The 24049-nt window shown below is 54.5% G+C and overlaps 5 protein-coding genes across 5 annotated transcripts; 2 read left to right on the top strand and 3 right to left on the bottom strand.

The window, feature by feature from the left end:
- Window positions 1-1045: 1045 nt before the first annotated feature.
- On the top strand, window positions 1046-3637 carry LTHEOB_5968 (Ankyrin repeat protein; the record flags this gene model as incomplete). Its single annotated transcript, XM_035515171.1, has 3 exons — window positions 1046-1054; window positions 1339-1787; window positions 1843-3637. The coding sequence occupies 3 exons, from the start codon at window positions 1046-1048 to the stop codon at window positions 3635-3637; spliced, it is 2253 nt and encodes a 750-aa protein (XP_035373099.1).
- A 1739-nt stretch (window positions 3638-5376) lies between these two features.
- On the bottom strand, window positions 5377-6685 carry LTHEOB_5967 (Integral membrane protein; the record flags this gene model as incomplete). Its single annotated transcript, XM_035515170.1, has 4 exons — window positions 5377-5843; window positions 5947-6030; window positions 6107-6427; window positions 6562-6685. 4 exons carry the CDS (start codon window positions 6683-6685, stop codon window positions 5377-5379), a joined length of 996 nt encoding a protein of 331 aa, XP_035373098.1.
- A 7889-nt stretch (window positions 6686-14574) lies between these two features.
- LTHEOB_5966 (YjgF-like protein) lies at window positions 14575-15385 on the bottom strand (the record flags this gene model as incomplete). The annotated part of the gene is made up of 3 exons (XM_035515169.1): window positions 14575-14721; window positions 14879-15066; window positions 15142-15385. The coding sequence occupies 3 exons, from the start codon at window positions 15383-15385 to the stop codon at window positions 14575-14577; spliced, it is 579 nt and encodes a 192-aa protein (XP_035373097.1).
- Window positions 15386-16718: 1333 nt separating this feature from the next.
- On the bottom strand, window positions 16719-18825 carry LTHEOB_5965 (MFS peptide transporter; the record flags this gene model as incomplete). The annotated part of the gene is made up of 8 exons (XM_035515168.1): window positions 16719-17023; window positions 17079-17375; window positions 17433-17981; window positions 18032-18202; window positions 18259-18336; window positions 18390-18437; window positions 18489-18739; window positions 18788-18825. 8 exons carry the CDS (start codon window positions 18823-18825, stop codon window positions 16719-16721), a joined length of 1737 nt encoding a protein of 578 aa, XP_035373096.1.
- Window positions 18826-21798: 2973 nt separating this feature from the next.
- LTHEOB_5964 (Peptidase M43) lies at window positions 21799-22818 on the top strand (the record flags this gene model as incomplete). The annotated part of the gene is made up of 4 exons (XM_035515167.1): window positions 21799-22056; window positions 22115-22320; window positions 22382-22693; window positions 22746-22818. 4 exons carry the CDS (start codon window positions 21799-21801, stop codon window positions 22816-22818), a joined length of 849 nt encoding a protein of 282 aa, XP_035373095.1.
- Window positions 22819-24049: the final 1231 nt, after the last annotated feature.

The following is a 24049-nucleotide window of genomic DNA, read 5'->3' as shown; positions in this document are numbered from 1 at the left end:
AAACAAGCCTGTCTGTCCGCTATAGTCACATCATTTCCATTCCTAGCGGGCGCTCAGTATCGCCAGTTGGATACTCGTGGGCTGGGGCTGGCATATGTTCTGTCGCGTTGGAAATAGTGTGATGTATGAGTTCTGGTCAGAATCCGTCATGCAGACACTTGTGGCTCCGCACGCGCGCCCGTGGCCATATTCATGAGTACAAGACGCATTCCACGAGGGGCTGACGGTGCTACATGAAGGTCAGAAGGGTTGATTTCTCCTCACAGTCTTTCCAACGTCTTTACGAGCTGATTTTGGGCAAGTCACCTCCCTGTCTTCGAAAGCAGCATCGGGCAATTGACTGTCGCGTGCTCCCGCCAGACAGGCACCGACGAGAGTACCGAGCAAGTCCCCACCATGTGGATCCGACGTGAAGGAGTAAACCAGATCCGCCTTCCACCCACACGTCCAATTGGTGGTGTTGATCTGCCGACGAGGATTATCATGTCCTCGCTGTTCGATCCGACCCTTCTACGCCATGATGGGCATTCGCTGAACACCCGCTATGATCTTTACTTTCTACCAATTCTCGAGTGGAGCTTTCCGAAGGTCTGGCACACTCGGGAATATATCCAGTCCATTTGCTCTCTTTATTTTGGGCCCATAATGGTTCCTCTTGTTTTCCGTATTCATGGTCGACGTTGGTGATCTTGCTGTCAGGCTTCCTCATTGGCTCTCCCTTCTGAGACTCGTCCAATAACATTCAAGGCCCGCTGAACTGGGCCTATGTCGGCGCCCTAATTCTAACCGTTTCTAGCAAAATTTGACAACTAATCACCCAAAGTTTGAAAGGCCAAAAGCATTGCGGGAAGCGCGAGAAGATAACCAATTCCAATGACGTTGGGAACTGCACGTCGTTTTAATTACAGGACACGAAAATGTACTTTGATTTGATTAGGTTCAGATACACTCAGTAGTGAAGGAATACTGCTCTCATATTCTTTTAGCGTTCAACTTTGTGCATGTTTTCGCAAGTTGCTGGCTCTGTTGAATTCCACAAGAGTCAATGGAGGCAGTAAGGATAGAAAGAAGAAAGAGGAAGATAGGATCACTAGTGCGAAGTTATTTTAGAATAGGTAATAGACATTCTATAGAGAAAAGAGGCGGTGAAGCACAATATGTACCCAACTGTTACGATGCACTGCAACGGGTTTAATCGAGCCTGCTTCGTAATCCCCAAAATGCCCCAAAAATAGAAAAGCCGCAGCGGGGCTGTGAACGTGACCAGAGCTTATCAGGCTGTAATGTCCCCCGCTGCTTGTCTCCGCCGAACCCTCAGTTTTCCGAACAACCCAACAGCCCCATGCCCCGCACAACGGCAGCAGCGGCACGCCAAGCTCGATGGAACCGACGTCGGTCATCTCAGTCGCGGGGGCATGCCTGACGGTGGTGCTGCGGACGTCGCGCGAGATCAACGAGCTGGTGGCCAAGGCGCGGCGGATCGACCACACGGTAACGCTGATCCTCGCGCGGCTGAGCACGATCCAGGCGACCGTGTCGCAGCTGCGGTCGTGGATGATGCAGAATGAAGAAGAGGTGTCGCCGCAGGTGGCAGCGGACTTGCACACGGCCATCGGCGCGTGCCAGATGGTGGTGCGCGAGATACTGCGGCACGTCCAGCGCGTCAAGACGGGTTGGTTGGGAGGTCGCGTGAGACATCTCTGGGACGAGGGACAGTATCTCATGTACCAGCAGAGCCTCGACAGCCAAACGGCGGCCTTGGCTATTTTTCTTAATGTTATACTGCTGTAAGTTGGCATTCTGCATTCACCATCAGAGCTCAAAGCTGACGCCTTTCCGCAGTAAGTCCAGCACACGGCAGCGCATACTTCTAGAGAGCATTGAGAGCCAACGGACACTAAGAGACGCACAAGACCGGGCATCCATATACTGCCCATCCGAATATCAAGAAGAAGACGAGCAAGTGGAACTGCCCGAGGCCAGCAGCAGCGGCAACAGCAGCACACTCTTCAGCAGCGTCGAGCACGACCTCTTCGAGCTGCGGCCAGGCAGCGTACAATCAGGCACCAACGACGGCTCAGAAAGCACCACAGCCACCATTTCAACCAACTCAACCAGCTCTTCCAACGGTTTCGACGCCGAAATCAAGAAGTCCCGACGCTCATGGCTGAGCCTCCGCCGACCCACCTCATCATCATCATCAACCAAACAGCAACTCTGCGACGCCGCATTCCAGGGCGACGCCGCCCTAATCGCCCGCCTCTGCGACGAAGGCGCCGACGTAAACGTGCGGCATTCGCGCTGGCCCAGCACCAGCAGCAGCGGCAGGATCAGCCGCTGGAGCAGCACGACGCTCGCCTCGTCCCTCGAATCCGTCGACAAACCGCCTCCCACCAGCCGGCCAACCTCCTCCACCTCGGGCAGTCTATCAAAATACCTCTCCTGGCCATCCAAACCATCAACAACAACAACCGTCGAAACCTCCCCCCTCCACCTCGCCGCCTCAATGGGCCACCTCGACATCATCGACACGCTCATCACCCGCGGCGGCGCGAACCCGAACCTAACAGTATCAGAAGGCCGCACGCCACTACATGTAGCAGACGAAGACGCCGTCCCGCTCCTCCTCTCCCTCGGCGCCGACCCGCTCGCCCGTGACGCCCAAGGCCAACTACCGCTGCACTGCGCCGCCGCTGCTGGACACCTGAAAGCGGTCCTGCTCTACATCCAACACCAAGACCGCCGGAACCCCAACCACCACCACCAACAGCAACAGCAACATCAACACCAACAGCAGCACCGAGACAAGTCCATGATCGACACCCCCTCCAACCACCGCCTCACCCCCCTCCACTGTGCCTCACTCCACGCCCGCACCGCCGTCGTCGCGGCGCTGTTGGCCGCAGGCGCGTACCGCAACGCAGCCGACGACACGGGCCAGCGGCCGCTGCATCTCGCCGCGCAGGCCGGCGCGGTCGGCGTCGTCGAGGCGTTGTTGGGGGCGGGGGCGGACAGAGATGCGGCGGCGGGAAGGGAGCGGCGGACGGCGCTGCATGTGGCGGCGGGGGCGGGGCAGGTGGGTGTTGTGGAGGTGTTGTTGGCGGCGGGGTGTAGGGTTGATGGGAATGCGGTGCATCTGGCGGTCGAGGGGGGGCATAAGGGGGTGCTGGGGGTTTTGCTGGGGGCGGCGGCGGGGGAGGAGCGGGGGGACGGGACGGAAGGGCAAAAGGGGGAGGGGAGGAAGGGGGAAAGGGTGGTTGATGCGCGGATGGGGAGGAGGGGGGAGAGGCCGTTGCATTTAGCTGCGAGGAGTGCGCGGGCGGATGACGCGGTTGCGTTGGTGCGGGTGTTGTTGGAGTATGGGGCCGAGGTCGTGGATGAGAAGGGTGGTGCGGTGGTGGATCAGGCGGGGCAGTCGCCGTTGACCGTGGCGTGTGCGAGGCCGGCGGAAGCGCTGGATGTGGTGAAAGTGTTGCTCGCGGCGGGGGTGCCGGTGAGGCATGTTGATTACCGGGCGTTGTGGCGGAACGAGAAGTTGAGGGCTTGGGAGAAGACGGCGGTGCATGCGGCGTTGAATGAGGTGGCGAGCGAGGATTTGAGGAGGGATGAGGTCGAGTGGGCGATTGTGGCGGTTTAATTGGTTGCTTCTAAGAGAATACGGTAGCGAAGGAGAGAGCACAAGAAGTGTGGGGTGGGGCTTGTTTGAATTCTTTTGCGAGAGTGGTGGCATAGTCTAGTTAGCCGAGACATGGACATATGCGTGCGCAATCCCTGGGCCGCTGGATAGTAGAATAGTGCTAGTAGCACCAAGGATGTGAGGGTTGCATCAGGCGGTTGAAGGGCGATGATATGTCACCAGTCACAGTACGGCGTCGGTGAATAACGTTGAGTTTATCAAGCAGGTTTCTCTACTGTACTGATTCTACGCACCCGACCTTTGCTGTCAGGAACTAGCTCATTTAGCCTCGTTGACACCCAAAGAACACCAAGGACTACGCAACCCGGAACATTCACATGCAATGACCAACAAGGCATAAGTAACCAGTCCAGACATAGCTTATATGAATTGAGAGACTCTCTGACATGAAACGGATCAGAGATTCGTGCATGGAGACATCTCCTGTTACATTTGGACATATTGACTCTACGTATCTGCGTTTCTTGTGTCTTGGAACAGTAACCTCTATCCGCTTTTCAGTAAGCTGACTGCATCTCCCATGCGTCGCGGCTAACGGCGAAAGCGACCCCTTCCACTTCCGCGGGCACCATAAGGCTCTGATGGCTGTGGACGACTACGACAAGCTCGCGCTTGTGGCTGAAGACTTAGGCGTTATCTGGGCGTAATAGACATAAGCACTACCTACCTGATCCCTGATATGCCGCCCCGCCCCGTCCCGCCCGCGCTAACTGCATGCGGAAATAGGTTCAACCACAACGTAATCCTATCAAGCTTCTGGGCGGCCATATAGATACCTCACAGCGCCGCGCTGTTCGAGCGCGCATGAGCCGAGGCAGTGTCGCGGGCAGACGTCTAAAGACAGCAGTGGTGGATTATGTATCAAAAAGCCACGGCGAGACAGTAGAGCCAGCTGTTACCGAAGCAGCTGTGAGAGGATTCTTCGCAAGCTTAGATATGGAAGTTATGTACTACTTGCGGTATAGTCAGACAGCGCTTCTGAATTGAGAAGAGGGTTGCTAATATCCGGAAATGAGTTGTAGTATGTGAATCAACGCCGTGATTTCCTGCTCAGTGACCAATCATCATAGCAGTCCCATCTCTTCAATGCTAACGAATCCCCATCCGACATTACAATCCTCACGCCCTTATCATTCAACTCTTTCCGGATACTATCATCAGATAGCTCATTGACCAGGTCCCCAATTGCCTCTTGTGCAATTTGCACGACATCAACCGCAGCTTGGTATGTTCCGTATCGCCACCGTCCTCGGCCGTCGTTATCACATTCCACTCAGAGCATGCATACGGGTTCAAGGACATAGCCTCATCCAGACCGGCAGGCCTAGATTTTCAACTTCTACGAGGAGTTGTCACAAGACAAGCCAGCGGAATATAGCCATCGTAATAGGGAGGCTGAGCAGTGTGGTGCAACTGAATAACGCAGATTTTGTCAAGCAGATCGCCTTGCTACACTAATTCTACGCACCTCGCCTCAGCCAGCCCTTGAGGCTACCGTCAGCTGACTCAGCATCAATCACTGTCAAGCCTCTGCAACATCAGGGATCAGTTGATCAGAAGGGTTCTCAGAGCTCGGCGCCAAACTCTGCGCCACGTTCGTCACTTCGTCACACAAGACGATATTCTCCCCCACACTGTCCCTTTCCCCATCCGTGCGCCGCGCATCGATCCCCCCATAATCACCTCAGCAGGCCCCCCTCATCCTCACTCCCCCTACTCCCACACTCCCTCACCTCCATCCCGCCTTCCTTATCCTTCTCCTCCTCCCCGACCCCCGACGGCGTGCGCGTCCGCAGCGTCCGCAACACTTCGAACCTCTCGCCTTCTGGCGACGGCGGCGACGCGTCATCACCACCACCAGCACCATCACCCGCCGCGCGCGGCGACGATGCCCTGCGATGCCGCAAGAAAACAGTCCGAAAGACCGTCGCCGACGCCGCCATGACGGCTGCACATGCTTCCATTAATTGCCAGAACATCTCCCACGGCAGGTCGAGATGGGCCTCGCCAGGGCGTATGGCGCCGAGCACGCGGATGGCGGCGAACAGGATCATGATGACGGAGAGGCAGAGGAAGGCGCATAGGCCGAGCTTTTGCTTACAGTCCATTTGGGTGTGGCGGAGGATGATGATGGGGAAGGTCACGACTGTGTGTGTTTGGGTTAGTAAGGGGGTACGTTGGTGAGGAAGTGTGGTGGTGAGGGAATTAATGGTGGAGGAGTGTGATGGTAGGGGAGAGGGAATGCGTACCCAGGACGTCGGTGATGATGTCGAGGACGGTGACGAGGGCGGTGAGCGGGGTGTAGAGCCGAGTGCTCGGGCCGGAGCATTTCACTACGGTACGTTTGCGTTAGCGCTGGTACGCGGACGGGAGAAGGGGAAGGGGTTGGAGGCTTGGGCTTTCACTTACGGCTGTCCCACCCGAAGCGGCTGCACAAGATAAACGTCTCCGACACCAGAAACGCCCACGTGAGCGCGGTGGCGACGACGACGCACCAGAAATACCGTAATAGGCGCGTCGAGACGTTGCGAATTAGCATCTTAAAGAGGGCGAGGAACGAGAACTTGACGCAGAAAATGGCTGTCCAGCTGGTGTCGACGAAGACGGCCGTGATCAGCATAACCTGCGTCTGTTCCTCTATATCCGCGGCGTCCGGAATGATAATGCCGTTTGCTATGGCTTTGTTCGCGAAGAAGGCATGCGCGCCCCATTGCAGCATGCTCGTGGCTACTACAATACACGGCATAGCAAAGAGTAGAAAGTAGTCGTCGAGGAAGAGCTTACGTCGGGTAATAAAGCGGATTACAATACGGGCCCCGACGGTAACAAGCGCGATGCTACAGATAACCCAGATAGCCACCTACTCCGTAAGCCTCTCTTCACAAGTTCAAGGGGGACACTCACGAGCCATTGCTGTATATGGATCAAGCTTGCCGTATCAATTGCATGCTGTTTGGCAGCGCCCGTGAGCGGCTGAGTAGCCTCCATTTTCGGAGTGGGGCGAAGAAAAATGGATAAGCATGGCGTTGACAAGAGTCCTTTATCACCTTGGGGGCGGCGGTGTCCTAGGGCTGGACCCAGGTTTTGGTTTGCTCTGTCTTACTTCGGATAGTGAGCTTATTCCCGAGCTCGCAAGTAATATGCAGGTGGGGGCCGAGACATGCACCTCGCTTTCGCTCTTCGGGGAACATGTCGATGCCTGCACCCCATCAATTTAGCGGAGTTGTAGGGCATGAGACAGCCTTGCGTACTCCGTTTCGCTGTTTTGGGCAGTTTGCAGGCTTCGAGCTCGAGAAAAGAAACAATAAAAGAGTGCCCTGAAATACCCACAGTTGATCGGCCAATTCATTTTCCCTCCAAAATGTGCGGCTCGTGTCAGCTACTAGGTAACCGTCGTGCGGCCGAAGAAGCACAGATGCTGTCGTGTTCCCCGGGCCCCGGATACTTACCGACAGATAGTAAGCAGGCTCTTATCGGATGAGCTTAACGGCCACTTGTGGAACAGCACAACGGATACACTTTCCACATTCCGTAAGTCGGAAGAGTGGCGTCTACGATTGCCGATCCACCACTGGCATTCCTTATTGTTGAACTTGAGCCCACTGCTTCAAGACAAACCTTTGCAGGATCTCCGTCTTGCTCTTCATTCTCTACCCGTAGCGTCGATGATTTTTCTCTAACCCTGAAAAGAGACTTGAAGGTCAAAATTGTCCTCTATTAGCTAATTGGCATAGAAAATCTATTTTCCACTTTTCGAATTCCTCTCGTCTCATTGAAGGTCGTGGTCAGAGCTATCTTACTCATCCATATACCAGCCCGTTCCCTCATCCTCATCTTGCATGTACTCTCAAACAGAATATTGAAAGTGGCTGTCGGAGCAGTGTCCGTGAGACTCTTCATACGTAGATGAACTCTCCTGGTAAACTTGCCATGTCTCCGCCGTAGAGGGGACATCTTGAGCTACGTCTCCGTTGAATTGTCCTGGCTTCCATTTGGTGACCTCATGTGCCCTCAGAAGATCTATTGCAGCGAAATGACAACCTTTCTCTGCCAAAGAACATACCCTTCTGTGGGAGACGGAATCCGGTTCACCCAAATGGGCACCGGAATTGAGAAGTAACTGCAGCACGTCAAGACGGCCATGTTCAGCAGCACCTTCCAGTGCAGTTCTTCCCTCACGTCGCGCAGCTGATGCGTTTGGATCTGCCCCACGGTTCAGGAACATCCGTGCCGTTTCGAAATACCCTTTGATCGATGCTAATTGCAGAGCGGTGGCGCCTCCATTTGTTGCAGGACGTCCATTGCAATCAGCTCCTCTGTCGAGCAGAATCTGGATGATGTCAAAATGTCCGTTGGCCGTAGCAGCTTGCAAAGGCGTCCTTCCGAAACGCCCCTTCGCAGGAGCATTGACGTCTGCCCCATGGGCCAGCAAAATCTGCACGATAGCAGATAAGCCCGAACCAGAGGCACTTGCAAGCGGAGTGAGTTTGCTGCCATCTTCACTGTCCATTCGAAACTCCACGTCAGCACCGTTTTCGAGCAGAAGCTCCACCATCTCTTCCCTTTGATTCCTGATCGCTGTTGCGAGTGCTCTTTCGTCGGTGCGGATATCAAAAGAGAAATAATCTCTCCAGAGACAATCATGCAGGCCTAACGGGCAAGCCCCAAATATGCTGAGGTTTTCGCATTTTGCGCATGCGTCCACTTTACCAAGAACAGAGGGCCGATTGGGATTGATACCAGACTGAAGCAGCTTCAAGACGACTGACACATCTTTCTCTTTGATGGCGACCTGGAGCGCTAGCTGTCCTTTGATTCTCCGAGTGGGGTCCCGTAGTTCTCTGGCCTCAATCTCGGCAAGCATTGTGGTGATGATTTCCATCGGGCAAACGGCAACTGCAATCAAAAAAGCTTTTTCGTCAAATACATCAGCACCCAACGCAATCAGATTTTTCACCAATTCCAAGTTCGAGATGCTCAATGCAGCCTGAAGTGCAGTTCCATCGTCGCGAAGGGCCTGAGGATGGTTGACATCAGCCCCGGAGTCCAGCAAAAGCTGCACCAGAGCCATGTTTTGGGTAAGAATTGCAACCGAGAGAGCAGTCCAGCCGACATGGGTCGATCCGGTATCGTTGACATCACATCCACTCTCCAGGAGTCTACGCACTGCCGGAACATTGTTGGAACGTGCAGCTTCAATGAGTGCTGTTGTCCCAGCATGGGCAGTGGGCGGAATGTCCAGATTCCCGAGGTTGCGGGAAAAGTATTCCCACAAAGCCTGATTCCCATTTCTCAGGGCCGCTTGTAAAGCTGTTAATCCGTGGTGCTCTGCTGCCGGTGCGTATGCATCTGCCCCTTGCTGTAACAGGTAGAAAAAGAGCTCTTCGTGTCCAATCTCAGCCGCAGCTTGGAGTGCTGTTCTACTTCGTACTGGACTACACCATAAGAGTTCCCAGTTTTCTTTGTTATTCGGGGGTTCGTTTACGTCGGCACCATACTCGATCAGGAGACGTATTATCGGGAAAAGATCATCTTGGTCAATGTTGTCATAGTCGTGATCGTCGTCTTCGGGAAATGCATTAATCGCAGCTTGAAGAGGGCTGGGTCCCAAGTTGGTCTTTGCAGCCGTTTCGAGTCGGTTTGGTGAGGCACCTGCGTCGAGAAGAAATTCGACGGCATTGAGCTTTCCTCTCAAAGCAGCAGCTACCAGTGCTGAACAGCCCTCTGTTGAGTATTGGTTGACATCAGTGTAGGGCAAGAGCACATCCACCATGTCAACATTGCCTTTTTCCGCGGCCGCAACAAGTCGAAGTGCGTGATAGTCGGGTCCGGCACCATCGTCGAATATTTGATGTGTACGAGATTGAAGAAAATACCTCAAAAGATCCGTATTTCCCCTCCTTATCACATCGAAAAATGCACATTGCCTGAGATCTTCCCTTCGGAGGCTGTTGGGATTTGCTCCGTAGTCAACCAGCATCTTTGCAACTGAAATGTGGTTCGACTCGATAGCAAGTTCCAAAGCAGTCGCGTTGACGTCCCTGTAACGCGGAGGCCCCCGGGGAGCCGGCCGGGAATTCGGGTCTATGCCCGTCTTGAGCAACAGCTCGACAGTTCGTATGCACCCAGCACATGCCGCTACTGTGAGGTGTAGTGCATGAGGTGTGACTCTATCACGCTCGAGAAGGCCTGCAGCTGCTTGATCGTCGCCTGTCTTCAGTAGGGAGAGAAACAATTCCTCAGTGAATGCTTTGATGGCAATGCTTGGAGAAGACATGAACATGTCCGATACTCGGTGGTTTTGAGGGGCGCCGAAGAATTTGACCAGGAATGCGCCTAATTCAGGGGATCCAAGGCCGTTGTAATGAAGATAGGCGGCATTCGTTAGAAAATGAAGAAGTGGGTCTTTGGTGTGGTCAACATTGGTGAGGGTTCCGGCGCTGTCGTCTTTGGGCGGCATGATTGCCTGCAGGAGAGAGGCTCGCTTAGAGGCATCCACTTCGTGGTTTGAGTCTCTATTAAGCCACTCTGGTTTGTCAGAAAGAGCAACGAACGAAGCGAGGGCTGCAGGTCCTGACAAAGCCAGCCGCTCATGCAGAGCTTTTCATAAAGTATTAGCACAGTCATCACGTTTTCTAATCTGCAGTGCCTCACCTTGAAAGCCCGCATCGAATAGCTTGGAGAGCTCAAAGTAAGGCAATCCATCCATCTGACACTGCATCCAGATCCTGTCCCGGTCAGATTCTGCCAAGCTAACCATCGCAGCCGAACTCAAAAAGAAGGTCTGGCCCACGTACGAATCGCGTCGGGCATGCGAATCCCCCGGTGTCGGTGGTCCATCTTGCGAAAGGACGTCGTTGGTTGATGCACTTTCCCCCAGGCTCTCATGTGAAATGTTCGGGCTTCCCGGTGTCGGAGATCGTATACATACTCCGTCAGGTGTGTCCGGCTCCTGTTCGAAACCTTGTCGCGAAAAAATGTTAGTGCTGTACTAATGCTAAAGGGGACCACATACCAGCTGACTTATTGAACCCATATCGCGATACCTCATGCTCCCATTTCTCTATTTGCTGCGGACGACCATCGATGAGTATCTTGGTTTGTTTCCCACCGCTTTGCCGCTTGGAAACCTTAAAGTGCACAATCCTTCGCTCTTGTTTAGTAAGATTTTTCCGAAATCGCCACTTTTTCTGGAATTGCCGCTCATACTGCTTCTTCCTATAAGTCGTGTTAAGGGAAAAAGCTGTTTAGGACCAGATGAAAAAGTTTGCTATAACCTACGTAGCAGAAAAGTGGTACGGGGGTGCGCTCATAATCTCCATCAAATCTTTCAGCGTTTTGTTCTTCTCTACGTAGAGAACTCGCATGGTTTCTTTGTGTCGTTCCCAGTCCAAATAGGTCGACGCCATGATTTGTCGAGGGGTACGGGATAGATGAGAAACGAGAACACAGATAGTCTGCTAGATCGAGCAGAGAAAGCGGCACAAGCCCTCTGCTGATGGAGGATGGCTTGTGTAGAAGAATTCGGTGGATGCGATGGAACCCACCACCTTTATATGCTTCACGGTTGAGGAAACAAGGCTGAATGGGAGAGCAGCGTGGGGCCACCTGCAAATCAGATAAAGGCCCTCATTGGCCAATACGAAATCCGCGTGCACGATATGCGTGGCTCTGGGCGAGGCTGAATCGTTGCCAAGCCCTTAGCGCCAGTACAGAATCCGCGCGGGGCTGGCGGCCTCCTGTTGGTCCGCATCAGCGTGCAGCTGAAACTGCCCGGAGCTGCGGTTGATCCTCTTTCTGATCAGCAGTCGCTCTCCTTTTTCGGCACTGACTTCCATCTACCCTGCATACAAAATCTGCGCCTCTTTGAATCGATATTATTGGCGCTCAGTTTCCCCAGCCACTTGTCCGTACAGAATGCACAAGTCACCGAAGACTACGGAGGCCGATAACTGAGATCCAGTGTTGATGAATGCAGCTGCCAGGAGTATCACTCGGAAAAAAATCTGCATGGAGTTTGTCGTCCTATCTATTACAGTTCAGGGACATATTTCAGCTTGGAATTCACTGAGTGTCGCTTGCATAGTTATTGCACTGATTGGACAATACGGAATCCGCGTGCATGACGGGGGCGCCTGCAGGCGTCGGGATCTCTTACAAAATCCAAGGGGACGTGCGCGGGTTGTTTTTAGACTCAGCAGTCTCGAGTCCTTCAACCACCACAATCACTCAAATTCGCCAAGGATTATCCACCTAGACGCAATTGAATAAATATCTCCATGCTTATCCCGAGCCACCAACTGATGGTTACTTAAGGGTGATAGATTGATGGAGGGCGCGGAGTGCACGTCCCGTAATTCATGACGTACCAGCTGGGCTGTGCTCACTGTCTCCCCAAAACAAGGTGTTTCAGCCAATGTGAGACAGCGTCTGCCTCAACTTGCTTGTACAAAATCCTAACGCATGGCTGGATGCATGATTTACGAGCGTAAGTCGCGATTCTTGCTTTCTCATACCCCTGCGCAGTCTCGCCAACCACTGAAACCAGGTAGGGTGTACGAAATTCTCGCGGCCTGGCCCCTGCCTGCGGTGTTCCCCATACCAACCGGCGACCCGAAACTCAGGAGATCATCTTGCTGATCCGAAATTGCTTGGCGTCTCTCATCCAGATGCGCATTGCTGTATTTATTGGCTACCAGAAAATCTGTACTTGTTCTGATCGGCGTTCCGGCCTCTTCCTCATTGCGCCACTGCACAAGCCAGCGCTTTGATGAGCCTCACTGCCGCTGCCTGCAGCCTGTACAGAATCCTACACTCCCCTAGTGAGCCTCACCACTGTTCCGCTTCTGGAATACGTCGTTGGTACGGGATGTGCGTGACTTCGATTCTATTTAAACGTAGCAGAACCCATGAAAAGATTACGACTTTCGCCATACAACCCCTCATCAGCTTCGATCGATCTCTTCACTCTCATCCCACATTTCCCCATAGATTACGAATGCCACTCGACATTCAAACAATCGTGGCCATCATTTCTCTCGCCATGGATCTACCGGCATCTTTACTCGCACTGTGGGCTATCTGGAGATTATTAATCCATGGACAAGTTGCGGATAGTAAGTCTGCTTTTTGGACCACAAGTATTTCAATCACTCTAATCATTGGGCTCTTTGAAATAGCTACGAATAGCAACGGCTCACCCATATAAGTCGTACTCATTAAAATCATCGAGCAAGAACAGCGGACGGTGCTGGAGTTTCGGGACATATAAAAGGAAGCTGACAAGCAGCCCTCAGGGCATGCTTCCCTTTGAGGCCAACGGCTTGCCTGTTGTTTGTTCGCTTGCCTTGGTTTGCTCCCTTTGTTGCCACCTACGGCATTGTTCTTGCCCGATTAGGCTTAGCTTAGAGTCCTGGGCAGTGGTATATGACCACCGCTCGTCGCTTTCCTCAATCGACATCCTTTCGTATTTATCAGAAATTTAGACAATGCGGCAAGAAGGGGAGTTGGGAAATTGGGATCGATGGCAGTATGGATTGCTATTTCCGAGGCTTAGATTCTCTTTCACGCATGTCTTTAGACTCTACGTCCCATCCACGTCCCATCCATTGGAATTCATCAAATGATAAGAGCCACGCTACCGAGAAATATCGCCAAATACAAACCATGGTCCATGGCCGCCGCAGCCATCTTTCTCCCAGCCCTTCCCAAGAGCAGTACCAAACCCACCGGGGAAATGCATCGCATGGCGAGGGAGCATTAACCCAGTGGCACTAACAATCTTTCCAATCACAACCGAGCTGGATTTCACCACCTCAGTGAAGCTGGGCTCGAGATAGTATGTAGGGGAGTCATGCCAAAGAACTGATGATCGTGAAAATTGGAAATACCAAAACACTGAAACAAAAACACGTTTACGACACAACTCGAAGACAACACGGCGCTGCGCAGCTGAACTGCATCATCCGAAAAAGTCCAGGAACTATCGTTGCGTCCAACGTGACCAAAAGCTAGACCGAGTGAGGGCAGCGCCGCTTACGCTGCGGCCAAGTCTCTGGGCACGCACGTGTACGCTGGGTCAACCAAGTACTGGATTATCCCACACCCAGCAATTCTCATACAAATTTGCTCCTTCAGCAACGATTTGACCAATCAAATCCTCACATCTACGCTGAGTCAGAGTAGAGCCGGTGGGTTCATGCAGACCCATCGATCTTGGCGACGATCTTACTGAATCAAGTTCTCAGTGCTTGGCTGCCTACATGCACCACTCATACAAAATCCGAACCGCGTCGATTCTATTTAAACAGTAGCAACACCAATTCAAGAATCGTCACTATCAATCAACAACGCTTGCGCTGCTAGGGACTATTCACCCACTCTCATCCCGCATTTTCTTCGAAATTTACCAATGGCTCTCGACACCAAAGCGATTTGCTCCATCATATCTCTTATCGAGAATGCCCCATCATTCCTACTAGATTTGTGTGCGCTCTACAGATTGATCCGTTATGGTCGGATTCCAGATGGTAAGTCTACATCAACTGAAGGAAGGTGACGCCATTTAAGCTTATCAAAGTACTTCTTCAAGTAGCGAATAATACCAGGGGCTCACCCATCTGAGGTCGTTGCAGGGGCTTAATTAGAAGCCAAAAATAACGTCGGATCTGGTGCAAACGATTCTTCAACGTCGGGAATTTTCTTATTAGGATTGAAGGTGGATATGGGGCTATGGGAGTCTGAATTTGCGTAACGAACGTTCTTTGCACTGTCGTTTTATCATACAATTGATTATCTTGTTCTTGATTGTCAGACACTTTTGAAATTCTCACCTAGTAAGCTACCACCTCTAGACGAAGATCAGGGTAATGGTCATACTACTGAATTGCAATAATATCCATCTCCATCGACGTCCCCGCTGGAAGCCTCTTCGCCTCAATCGCGCTTCTCGCCGGTTTGTGGGGAAAATACTCCGCATACACCTCATTCATCTCCTGAAAGTCGTCCAAGTTCGCAAAGTAAACCTGCGAAACACCAATCGTCAGCAAAACATTCCACAAGCCCCCAAGCTTCCGATGGCCCCCCACACATCCCACCCCGCCCTCCACCCCGTCCTCCTTTCCCCCGCTCTCCCGCCCCTCCGCCACGCAACACAAAGAAGATTGAGGCGTTCCTACTCACCGTAATCTTAACCGCCTTCCCCAACCCACACCCCGCCGCCTCCAGCACGGCTTGCGCATTGCGGCACATCTGATGCGTCTTCTCCGCCACACTTCCTTCGACCTGCTTACCGTCTTTTGTCGCTGGCATCATGCCCGACACAAAAACTAGCCCGTTCGCTTTGACGGCTTGCGAGTAAGGGCCGATTGCTAAATGCACCACAAACGATCAGCTTCGGTTCCAGGCCCGTTGAGCGGTGCGGAGGGGGTGAGGGGGATACGCACGCGCCACGCTCTCGGGCGTGAAGACAGTTTCTATTTTGTCGGACATGGTGGCGTTGTTCTTCTCCTTCTCGTTCTTGTTGTTCGTGGTGGAGGATGACGAGGATGCACGTATCGTGGAGCCGGAGATGGATTCCGTGTGGCTGAGAATGTTGTGGCCGGAGCGGCGGCAGGTCGGAATTCCCGATGCGGCGCGGTTGTCGAGGGCGCGGGAGAAGGCTGAGGATGTGGTTCGGAGGAAAGACATTGCGGTTGAACCTATTATATCTTATCGCGGTAATCGGAGGCTGATGCGGGGTTGCTCTGGGGGCGCGCGTGGCCGGATCTGGAAGTCGAAAGCGCCGAGACGGATTGTGTTGGTATATTGGTTAACAAAAAAAAAAAAGACTTTTACTGTAGTAGCTAGAGATACCAGTGTAGTCACAAGCAGACGGCGTATGTGGAAAGTGATTCCGAATATTTAAGGAGTGGGGGCTTTGCAGCGGGATGCGATGCCGCGGGCGCGGAACGCGATCCCGGTGTCGTAGGGCGTGGAGTACCACCAGGATTGGAGTTGCAGCGGCCAGAGACCGCAGAGTATGTCAGAAATTACTTAATAACTTCTCAGGCTTCTCTCATTTAAGTTCTCTGAATTCGAACCTTGATGGATGTCCTTTTCTCATTCCAACCGGATGCGCAATCCGGTCGGCCGGCCCGGTCGGCTTCGAAGCTCACAACACCACACAGCAAAAGGCAACAAGACACGCGACCAAAATCCGCATACGCCTGACCGAGCATTCTACATGCATCCATCGCTCCATCCACCTACCAGACTTCCATCCACACCCCCAAAGCGTCAGCAACGCATCCCCGCCAAATCTGCTTAACCGCTTACTAACCCCCACATTACTAACCCTCCACTCAGACCACCACCTATAAGATCTCCCAAACACAAAGCCTCCGCCACCATTGGCCAGCCGAAAGACCCTTGCGGGGCTCGCGGAGATCTGCTACATCTGGTAGCGAGCCGGGTGGGCGGGGCGGAGATGCGAAGCGAGAGAGAGATCGGGGGGACCCGGTCGGTGGTGGTACGACGGTGGGTAGACATCTCGTTTCGTGAATTTATATATTTTCTCGAGATGACTCAAGACGCGCACGCAATCTGTTTCTCGGTTTATGTTTATCTGTGAGTCAGAGAGTGTGATTAGTGGTATGTTTGCGACGTTGCCATCGACGTAAATGTCACGGAAGATGTTCTTCGGATCTCCGCCGCCAATCCGTCGGGCATGGTGGCCGGAACCACTGGCGGTTGCCAATCGCCCACCCTCCATCATGGACGCCCAGCAGCACAGTTCCAGAGTCAGCGTAGGATTGCTGACGGCAGAACCCAATTACAACCCCGCGCACGGAACCAGAAACCGTTCAGTCAATCTCATCTATTCAGGCCAGCTCTACCGGACCAAGAATATCTACTTCCCGACGAGATCTATCTTCATCCCAAACATTACACATGAACCTCATCCCATTTTTATTTTTTTCCTTCATGCCATCCATTATCCGACCATAATATAAATAAAGAAAAGTAAACCTCCTCAACTCTCTTAACCCAGCGCGTTCATCTCCTCCTCAGTCTTGTTCAAGTGATGGAACAAGATCCAGACGAGGCATCCGGCCAGGAAAGACGCGACGGACAGACCGACGAACATCCACAGGATCTTGGGGTCGACGGCGACGGAAACGAGGGCCTCGCCGATGGCGGAGCCGAAGGCGTTGGTCAGCAGGTACATGCTCTGGACGAAACTCTTCATGCTCGGCGGCGCCTTGGTGTACGCGTACTCGAGACCCGTGACGCTGGCGAAAATCTCAGAGATACCGATGAGCATGTAGGCGGGGGTTTGCACGGCAACTGCGAGTTTTGTTAGTTATCTGTGTGAGCGGTGGTGGTTTTTCTTGACACTTACTGTGGATCTTGTTGCCCTGAGCGGAGCCGGATGCGTCAATCGATGCATCGCAGAGAGGAGCTTCGTAGCAAGGGCCAGCGCTGTAGATGAGGTGCTGGACAATGGCTGCGTAGGCCATGGCCAAGGAAGCGACCCAGAAGCCGAGAGTGATACGGTTGATGGGCGGGAAGTTGATCTTGAGCTTGCGCATCAACGGGTAGACGAAGCGGTCCAGGATGGGGACGAAGACGATGATGGCGATGGGATCGAAGTTCTGCATGAGATCGTTGGGAATACCGTGTCCCTCCATCTGGCCGGCTGTTGGATGAATTGTCAGCATGACGCCGTTTTAAAAGGGAGAGTAGATGGAAGTACCTTGAGTAACGAAGTTGCCAGAGAATTGACCGTAGACGACCCAGTAGATGGGGTAGATGCAGAAGACCTGGCAGGCAACCAGAGCGCGCTTGACCTCGTCCACAAACTTGTCATCCCACTTCATGACCTGGGAGTTGCCGTGCTGCTCCTGCCACGTGGGCTTGGGTGCGTCCAGGCTGCGGTTCTTGATCATGATCCAGATGCACCTGAAGGCATCGGTGATGACACCACCCTCCGGAGGACGGACGACGTAGAGCTTCTTGCCGAAGATGAGGACGACCAGACCAGCGCAGAACATGCAGAAGCAGAGCAGGTAGGCAGACCAGAAGCCGACGTAGAGTTCCATGTACGGAGTAGCCAGGAGCGACAGACTGCCGAGGTTGATGCAGAGGTAGAAGATCATGTAGATGCGCTGGATGGTGACGGCGGGATCGAGGATGACGCGCTCTCCGGTGGAAAGGGTGGAAACGGCCATCTGGCGGCGCTTGTACTGATCGGCGATCAAAGGAGCGACGTTGGACTTGATACCACCGGTACCAATACCAATGACTGGAGAAGTTAGGCTGTGTTGGACGGGATCGAAGTGTCGGGATACACACCGATGACGGAGACAATGAAGCCACCAAGACCGGCGCCATGTGCCAGGGACACAGGCAGCGAGGTCAGGAAGAGAATCAAAAGACCAATAATGTAGACAATGCAGAAGATGACGATGGCAACGTATTTGCCCAGGTACTGGTCGGCGACGATGGCACCGAAGATGGGAGTGACTGAAGAGCGAGTCAGCACTGAGCCAAAAGCGGAAGGTGGGCGCAGCGAATCGTACCGTAGCACCAGAACTGAAAGAAGGTCGTGAGACCAGTAGCACCCTGGTGACCCATGCCCAAAGCACCGCGACCCTGGCCTTGGTTGGGTTAGTATGGTAGCTCGACAGAAGTAGTGGCTGTGGACACTTACTGCCGTCAAGCGGGCGCTGGATGTAGTTCTGAAACAAGCCGGACATGCCTGTAAAACATCAGCGGGGAAGCGTGTTGGCGGGGCGGCTGGGGTGGGTACCATAGTAGGTAAAGCGCTCGCACAACTCGACAAAGGCGACCAGGAAGGCGGAAAGAGGCAACTTCTCGCCGACGTGGCGAAGGACGGATTTCTCGTAGTCGGTGGGCTCTTCGCCGTCCTCGGTCTCGATGGGGGCCTTCTCATCAGCATGGTAGCTGTCGGCGCGGCCAGTGGCGCTGATGCTGGGGCGCAGCGGGCCGCCAGCGATGTCGACGTCCTTCTTCTCGCCGGGGACGAGGGTCTCGTGCAGTCTTGTCTCGTCAGAAAAAGCGGGCGCAAAATCTACGCGGGTTGCTCACTGAGAAGCCTCAACGACGCCGTGGTCGCCGGTCGCCATGGTTGTCGGGTGTCTTGGCGGGTTTGGAAGAGGGTAAGGGAATGGAAGGCGCGACGGTGTGATCTGGGGCGAGTGGTTTAAAAGGCCGGGCAGACCGAGTGGATGGTACCCTGATATGAGACGGTCTGCCAATCATCACCCGAGCGATCGGCGCCGGCCGTGTGGAGGTGTCTTATCAGCTACGCGAGAGTTCGCTGACGGCGTTCATTTGGCCAGCCGTGAATCGCCCTTCGCATTTACTGAACAGAGCAGGCCGAGGCGACGAGGGAGCCCGCGGGCCGTGAGGGGACCGACAGCCGGTGGCATTAGCTTCTGGATGTGGCCGAGGCGTCCAAGGCGGTGGCGCTCGGGGCTTGGAAGTGCTTGACGCTGCTTGGTCGGCTGGGCTTAACAGTTCGCGTGCACGTGAGGATAGCAGGGTGTCGGAGCCGCAGGATTGCAGGATCGCCAGCCCGTTTAGGAAGGTGACAGCCCGTCATCAGCAGCGTGTGCTGGACAGCGCGCCTGTGACGTTGGACGGCTGCAATGCGCGAAAACAATACGAGAGGCTGCGATCCTGCCGCGGAGGGCGAGGTCCGGAGATGTGCGCGCGCGGCATCCTGGTTTCCCGGGCGTAAGAGGACTGGAAATTGCCACAGGTTAGCGGTTTCGGTGAGTGCGACGTTGGACACGGCAAAAGAGAAGCGCGGGCTTGGGTGCGCGGGTGGCCCGGGAGGCAAGAGCTTGTCCGCGCCGCGACTCGCAGCCGAGCACGTGACGGCGCTAATCCCAAAACTCTGTTTCATCCTCGCCTTCGTCGCGCACTGCACCACGCGAAATCCACAATGCAGTCGCTCACTCGTCCGCGCCGCACCGCGTCAATGCCGCCGCTCTCACAGCGCCGCGACAGCTGGCCGCCGCCCTCACCGACATGGACAGCCGCAAGGCCGTGGTCCGATGCCTGAAAGCTCGGGCACGATGAGGAACACGCCGCTCACGAGAGCCGAGCGCCATGTGGGGGGCTCGTATGCTATTACATACCTCAACCGTACTTTTTCCCAAGTCGCCCTCACCTCCGCGCTGCAAATACACCAATTGCCGCGACCAGAGCCGTCAAACCCGCCGACACCAAGTCCGACGGATCGGAGCCCGCCGAATCCTCCCACGTGCCATTGCGCGCTAGCGTTTCCGCTCAAGTCCACTGCTCTTTCAAATTTCCATGGCTCTGGGGTCGACTAAGTCGCCGTTGGTGTTTGTGTGGTCGCTCGTTGGTCGATGTTTCGGAAGCGAGCCGATCCCGCCGGGTAGGCGCTTCGCGGTGTCGGTAACGGTTGGTCGGTCGCACTGTTCCAGGGTGTTCCTCAACGGCGAAGGATGCTCAGGAACCCGATCCAAATCGCGCGCCGACCGTGCTGCGGGCCAGCGGCGGATATATGCAGGTCACTTCGGCACCTCGCAATTTGCCGATCAAGCGCCATCTCCGCCACCTATCGCGATACTGTGATAACGAACGCCATTGAGAGCTAGTCGATGCGGAGTGATACTGCGCCATTCTCGTGTGTGCTTTCGACACCATGATGGTGCTCTCGTACTTATATCCCACCGCTGCTCGTTGACTTAATTTTTCTTTTGCATCGCCACGGAGACGACCATTCACCAAAAACGCCGCCGCAATTTCTGCCTCTCCGCGTTTCGGAGACGCAGCAGCGATGCGGTGAACCTGTGTCTTTGCTTTCTACTGCCATCGCCGGGACTCCCCGCCCTTCTGAATTCCGCCGCCGTTATCGTGCTTCGGCCAGCTCCACTTCGCTTCCCCGGAGGTCGGCGACTACTTCTCCGAATATTATCGTCGTCGCCTGGGCCGAGTTCGACCTAGTACTAGGCAGGATGGTGTCCACGTCGCCCTTTCTCATGTCTATATTGTCTTCTGCTCAGAAGCGGAAGGCCATCGGGGGCAGACATTGTTGTTTAACAGCTTTGTGCTTTAGCCTTTAAGCATTCCTCCCTTGGCATGCTTGTCACCAGCCTGATTCAGCAATCGCCGTGGCCGCCTCGCAGGCTTGGCGGCGCCTCTGCCTGATAAGCCGGCCACGATGCTTGGCATCCAGCGGAATCCCCTGATCAGTTATCGCTCTCTCTTGGCTCGCTGTCTTGAACTGATTAACGCGCTTCGCCGCACCACTCAGCGTCCGCCTCCGCCGCGCTGCCAAGCCAAACCGCCTGCTTCATCTCATGTACATGCCGTCTACGACATGGCGTCACTCCTGCCAAGTGCGATCAGCGCAAACATCATCTGGTCCTGGCCAAATCATGTTGCGAAACACCCGCTCACCTGGCCATAGCACGCGCCGCTCAACTTGCCCGAAAAAACATCGGGTCGCACTGCCCAGCATGCCATTCCTCCAGGTACCGGCGTGCCCGTCGCGTGGCTGATTGGTTTGTCTGCTGATGGGATGCCTGGCCCGCCCGTCTTTACGCACAGCTCAGCCCGATGACTGGTTACACGCGCCTCGTGGTGATTTCTTTATATCGCCCGCTACCTATTCCAGCCCCTCGGCCCGAATCCTATAAGGAGGTACAACAAATCCAGAACGACCGTGGTGCAGCGGCGCTAGCCCAATTCCTACCGGCAGCCCGCGGCAGCTTTTCGTGCCAGAAGAGATTAAGTGGGAGGGACTAGACTTATCGACCTGCGACAAGCGGCTTTTTTCGCTTCCATCCGAGCGGAGGCACAATCGCGCGGCCCCCTCAGCTCTTCCAGAAAAGTGAACTTATGCAGATCCGGCAGGCAGTAAAGCAAGGCTCTCCGGACGCCTGGGTTGCCTGTCATGGGCCAGAGGTCATTACTCGAGCTCTGCTGCTGTGCTACTACAACGGACGGGATATAAAACCACCACCGCCCAGTCCACTGTACCTCTCGTCCACCACCAGCTCACCATCAGCCAGCATCTCCTCCAGACGCCTTCAGCAGCTCTCTCGCTCTCCCCAGCAGCCATGTTTGTCAAGACTTCCTTCCTCGCCGCCGGCCTGATGGCCTCCACTGCCCTTGGCCACGCCCTCCACAAGCGTGACACCTTCGGCTGCGGTGCTCCTGAGCCTTCTGAGGAGCTGCTCTTCAAGGCTGGCGAGATGGCCACCCAGGAGAAGGCCGTCAAGGAGTCTGGCATCAAGTTTGCCCAGGCTGCCATCTCGGTCCCCACCTGGTTCCACGTCGTTGCCGCCTCCCAGTCCGAGGAGGACGGATACGTGAGCGTGAGTGCTCTTCAACCAAATCACATGAAAGAGCCTGTAATTAACAAATTATCCCCAGGACGCCCAACTTGAGGAGCAGCTCGCCGTCCTCAACGACAACTTCGCCCCCTCTGGCATCTCCTTCACCCTCGCCGGCACCACCCGCACCATCAACTCCAACTGGGCCGACGATGGTGCTGAGCTCACCATGAAGAAGTCGCTCCGCAAGGGTGACTATGGTACCCTGAACGTCTACTTCCAGAGGGAGATCGGCGGCAACCTCGGGTAAGCAATCATCCCATTTGTTTCTTGGCCCACTTCTCCAATATTGATCTCCCTCTCCCAGCTACTGCTACTTCCCCGACAACGTCAGCTCCGGCTCCAACGACTTCTACTACGACGGCTGCTCCATCCTGTCGGCGTCGGTCCCCGGCGGTAGCGCCACCAACTACAACCTTGGCAAGACGACCACCCACGAGGTCGGCCACTGGTTCGGTCTGTACCACACCTTCCAGGGTGGCTGCACCGGCTCCGGCGACCAGATCGCCGACACGCCCGCCCAGGCCAGCTCCTCGTCCGGCTGCCCCACCGGCCGCGATTCGTGCCCCAGCCAGGCTGGTCTTGACCCCATTCACAACTACATGGATTACTCTGATGAGTGAGTTGCCTTCCTTCTGTCTCTAATGGTCCAGGACTGACATTGTGCACAGCGCTTGCTACGAGGAGTTCACCGAGGATCAGATCACCCGCATGACCAACATGTGGAACACTTACCGTGCTTAGATGCCCGGATGACGGCTGTGTGGTTTGGAAGTTTGTTGATGTTCTGGTTTATCTATCATGTTTATATGATTGAAAAAAATATCTTGAGTGGCTGGGTGGGAAGGGTGGCTGGAGATGTAAATATCCTTTTTAGCTGTTGATGAATACCTAGACGGCGCAGAGATTGTGCATAAGTTATCTAACACTCGTCTCATATTTGCCTGTGAAGGAATGATGCCAAGTGATCAGGAGCTTCCTCCGGTTTTCGGACTTGACGCGGACCTCCTTCTGCCAAGTTCTCTCTTGGCAATATCTCAGATCTCTTTTCGTCTTTCCAACAACGAGATGTGGAGTATTTTATGAGATGCAATGACTCGAGCAGGCCCGACAACTTTGAGAATGCTGATGCTTATCTTGCACTCCTGTAGATCTTTGACTGCAAAAGGTCCATCTCCACGGTAATACCAATAATGACTATTGAAGTCGTCGTCAGCGCCGAGCGCACGTTTTTGCGCCACACAAGGCCCTGGCGGCTCTGATGTCGTCAGCTTTTCCCCCTCAGCAAAACATGCCGATTGGCGATCGACTCACCACCGCTAAGGAGCTTTTCCTACCAACTACATCATAATGCCGGGGCTTGCGAAGCTTGGCCTGCAACACAAGGCTTGGCGGCAAAGAGCGAGGCGCACGCACGCTCCACGCGCCGTTCCTTCCCCGCATCGCTCCCCCGCAGAACAGCCAAACGTCTGCAGGGGAAAAATATCAACAGCAACGTGCGGAGTTAACACCGGCGATGGTCGGGCGCCGTCAACGATGGTGTTGAGTGGCTCATGAAAGTCTGGTAAGTGGTGGCGGAGCAAATGCAGACGCAATGGATGCGACGACGATGGTCAGCGTTCTCTCGTTCGCGAATTCAAACATTATTAGCGTTCTCGTATCGCTGATCTGAAGGCAGAAATGGGGGGAAATTGCTTTGCTTTAGGCATACAATGTCTGTCTGCAAGGTAATAAATAGAAGGCTGGTCGCCGAAGGGTTAAGAAAGTTGGGTGGGCAGAGCACGGCCGCGTGACTCGCAGATACCGCGCTCGAGCCTTACATGGCTGTATGCCCTACCTCCACCTATCAATGCAAGCCCTGGCTCCATCCGAAATAGTGCATTGTGTAACCGACTGCATCGCACAATGAATAACATTTTCCCTTCACATACAGAGTATGACGGACACCTTCTGCTCGCATTCCTGCAAACCCCCT

The sequence above is a fragment of the Lasiodiplodia theobromae genome (genome assembly GCF_012971845.1).
Source record: "Lasiodiplodia theobromae strain AM2As chromosome Unknown scaffold_17, whole genome shotgun sequence".
Taxonomy (NCBI): Eukaryota; Fungi; Ascomycota; class Dothideomycetes; order Botryosphaeriales; family Botryosphaeriaceae; genus Lasiodiplodia; species Lasiodiplodia theobromae.
Note: the sequence above shows the minus strand (reverse complement) of the source record. Positions and strands in the feature narration are given on the sequence as shown.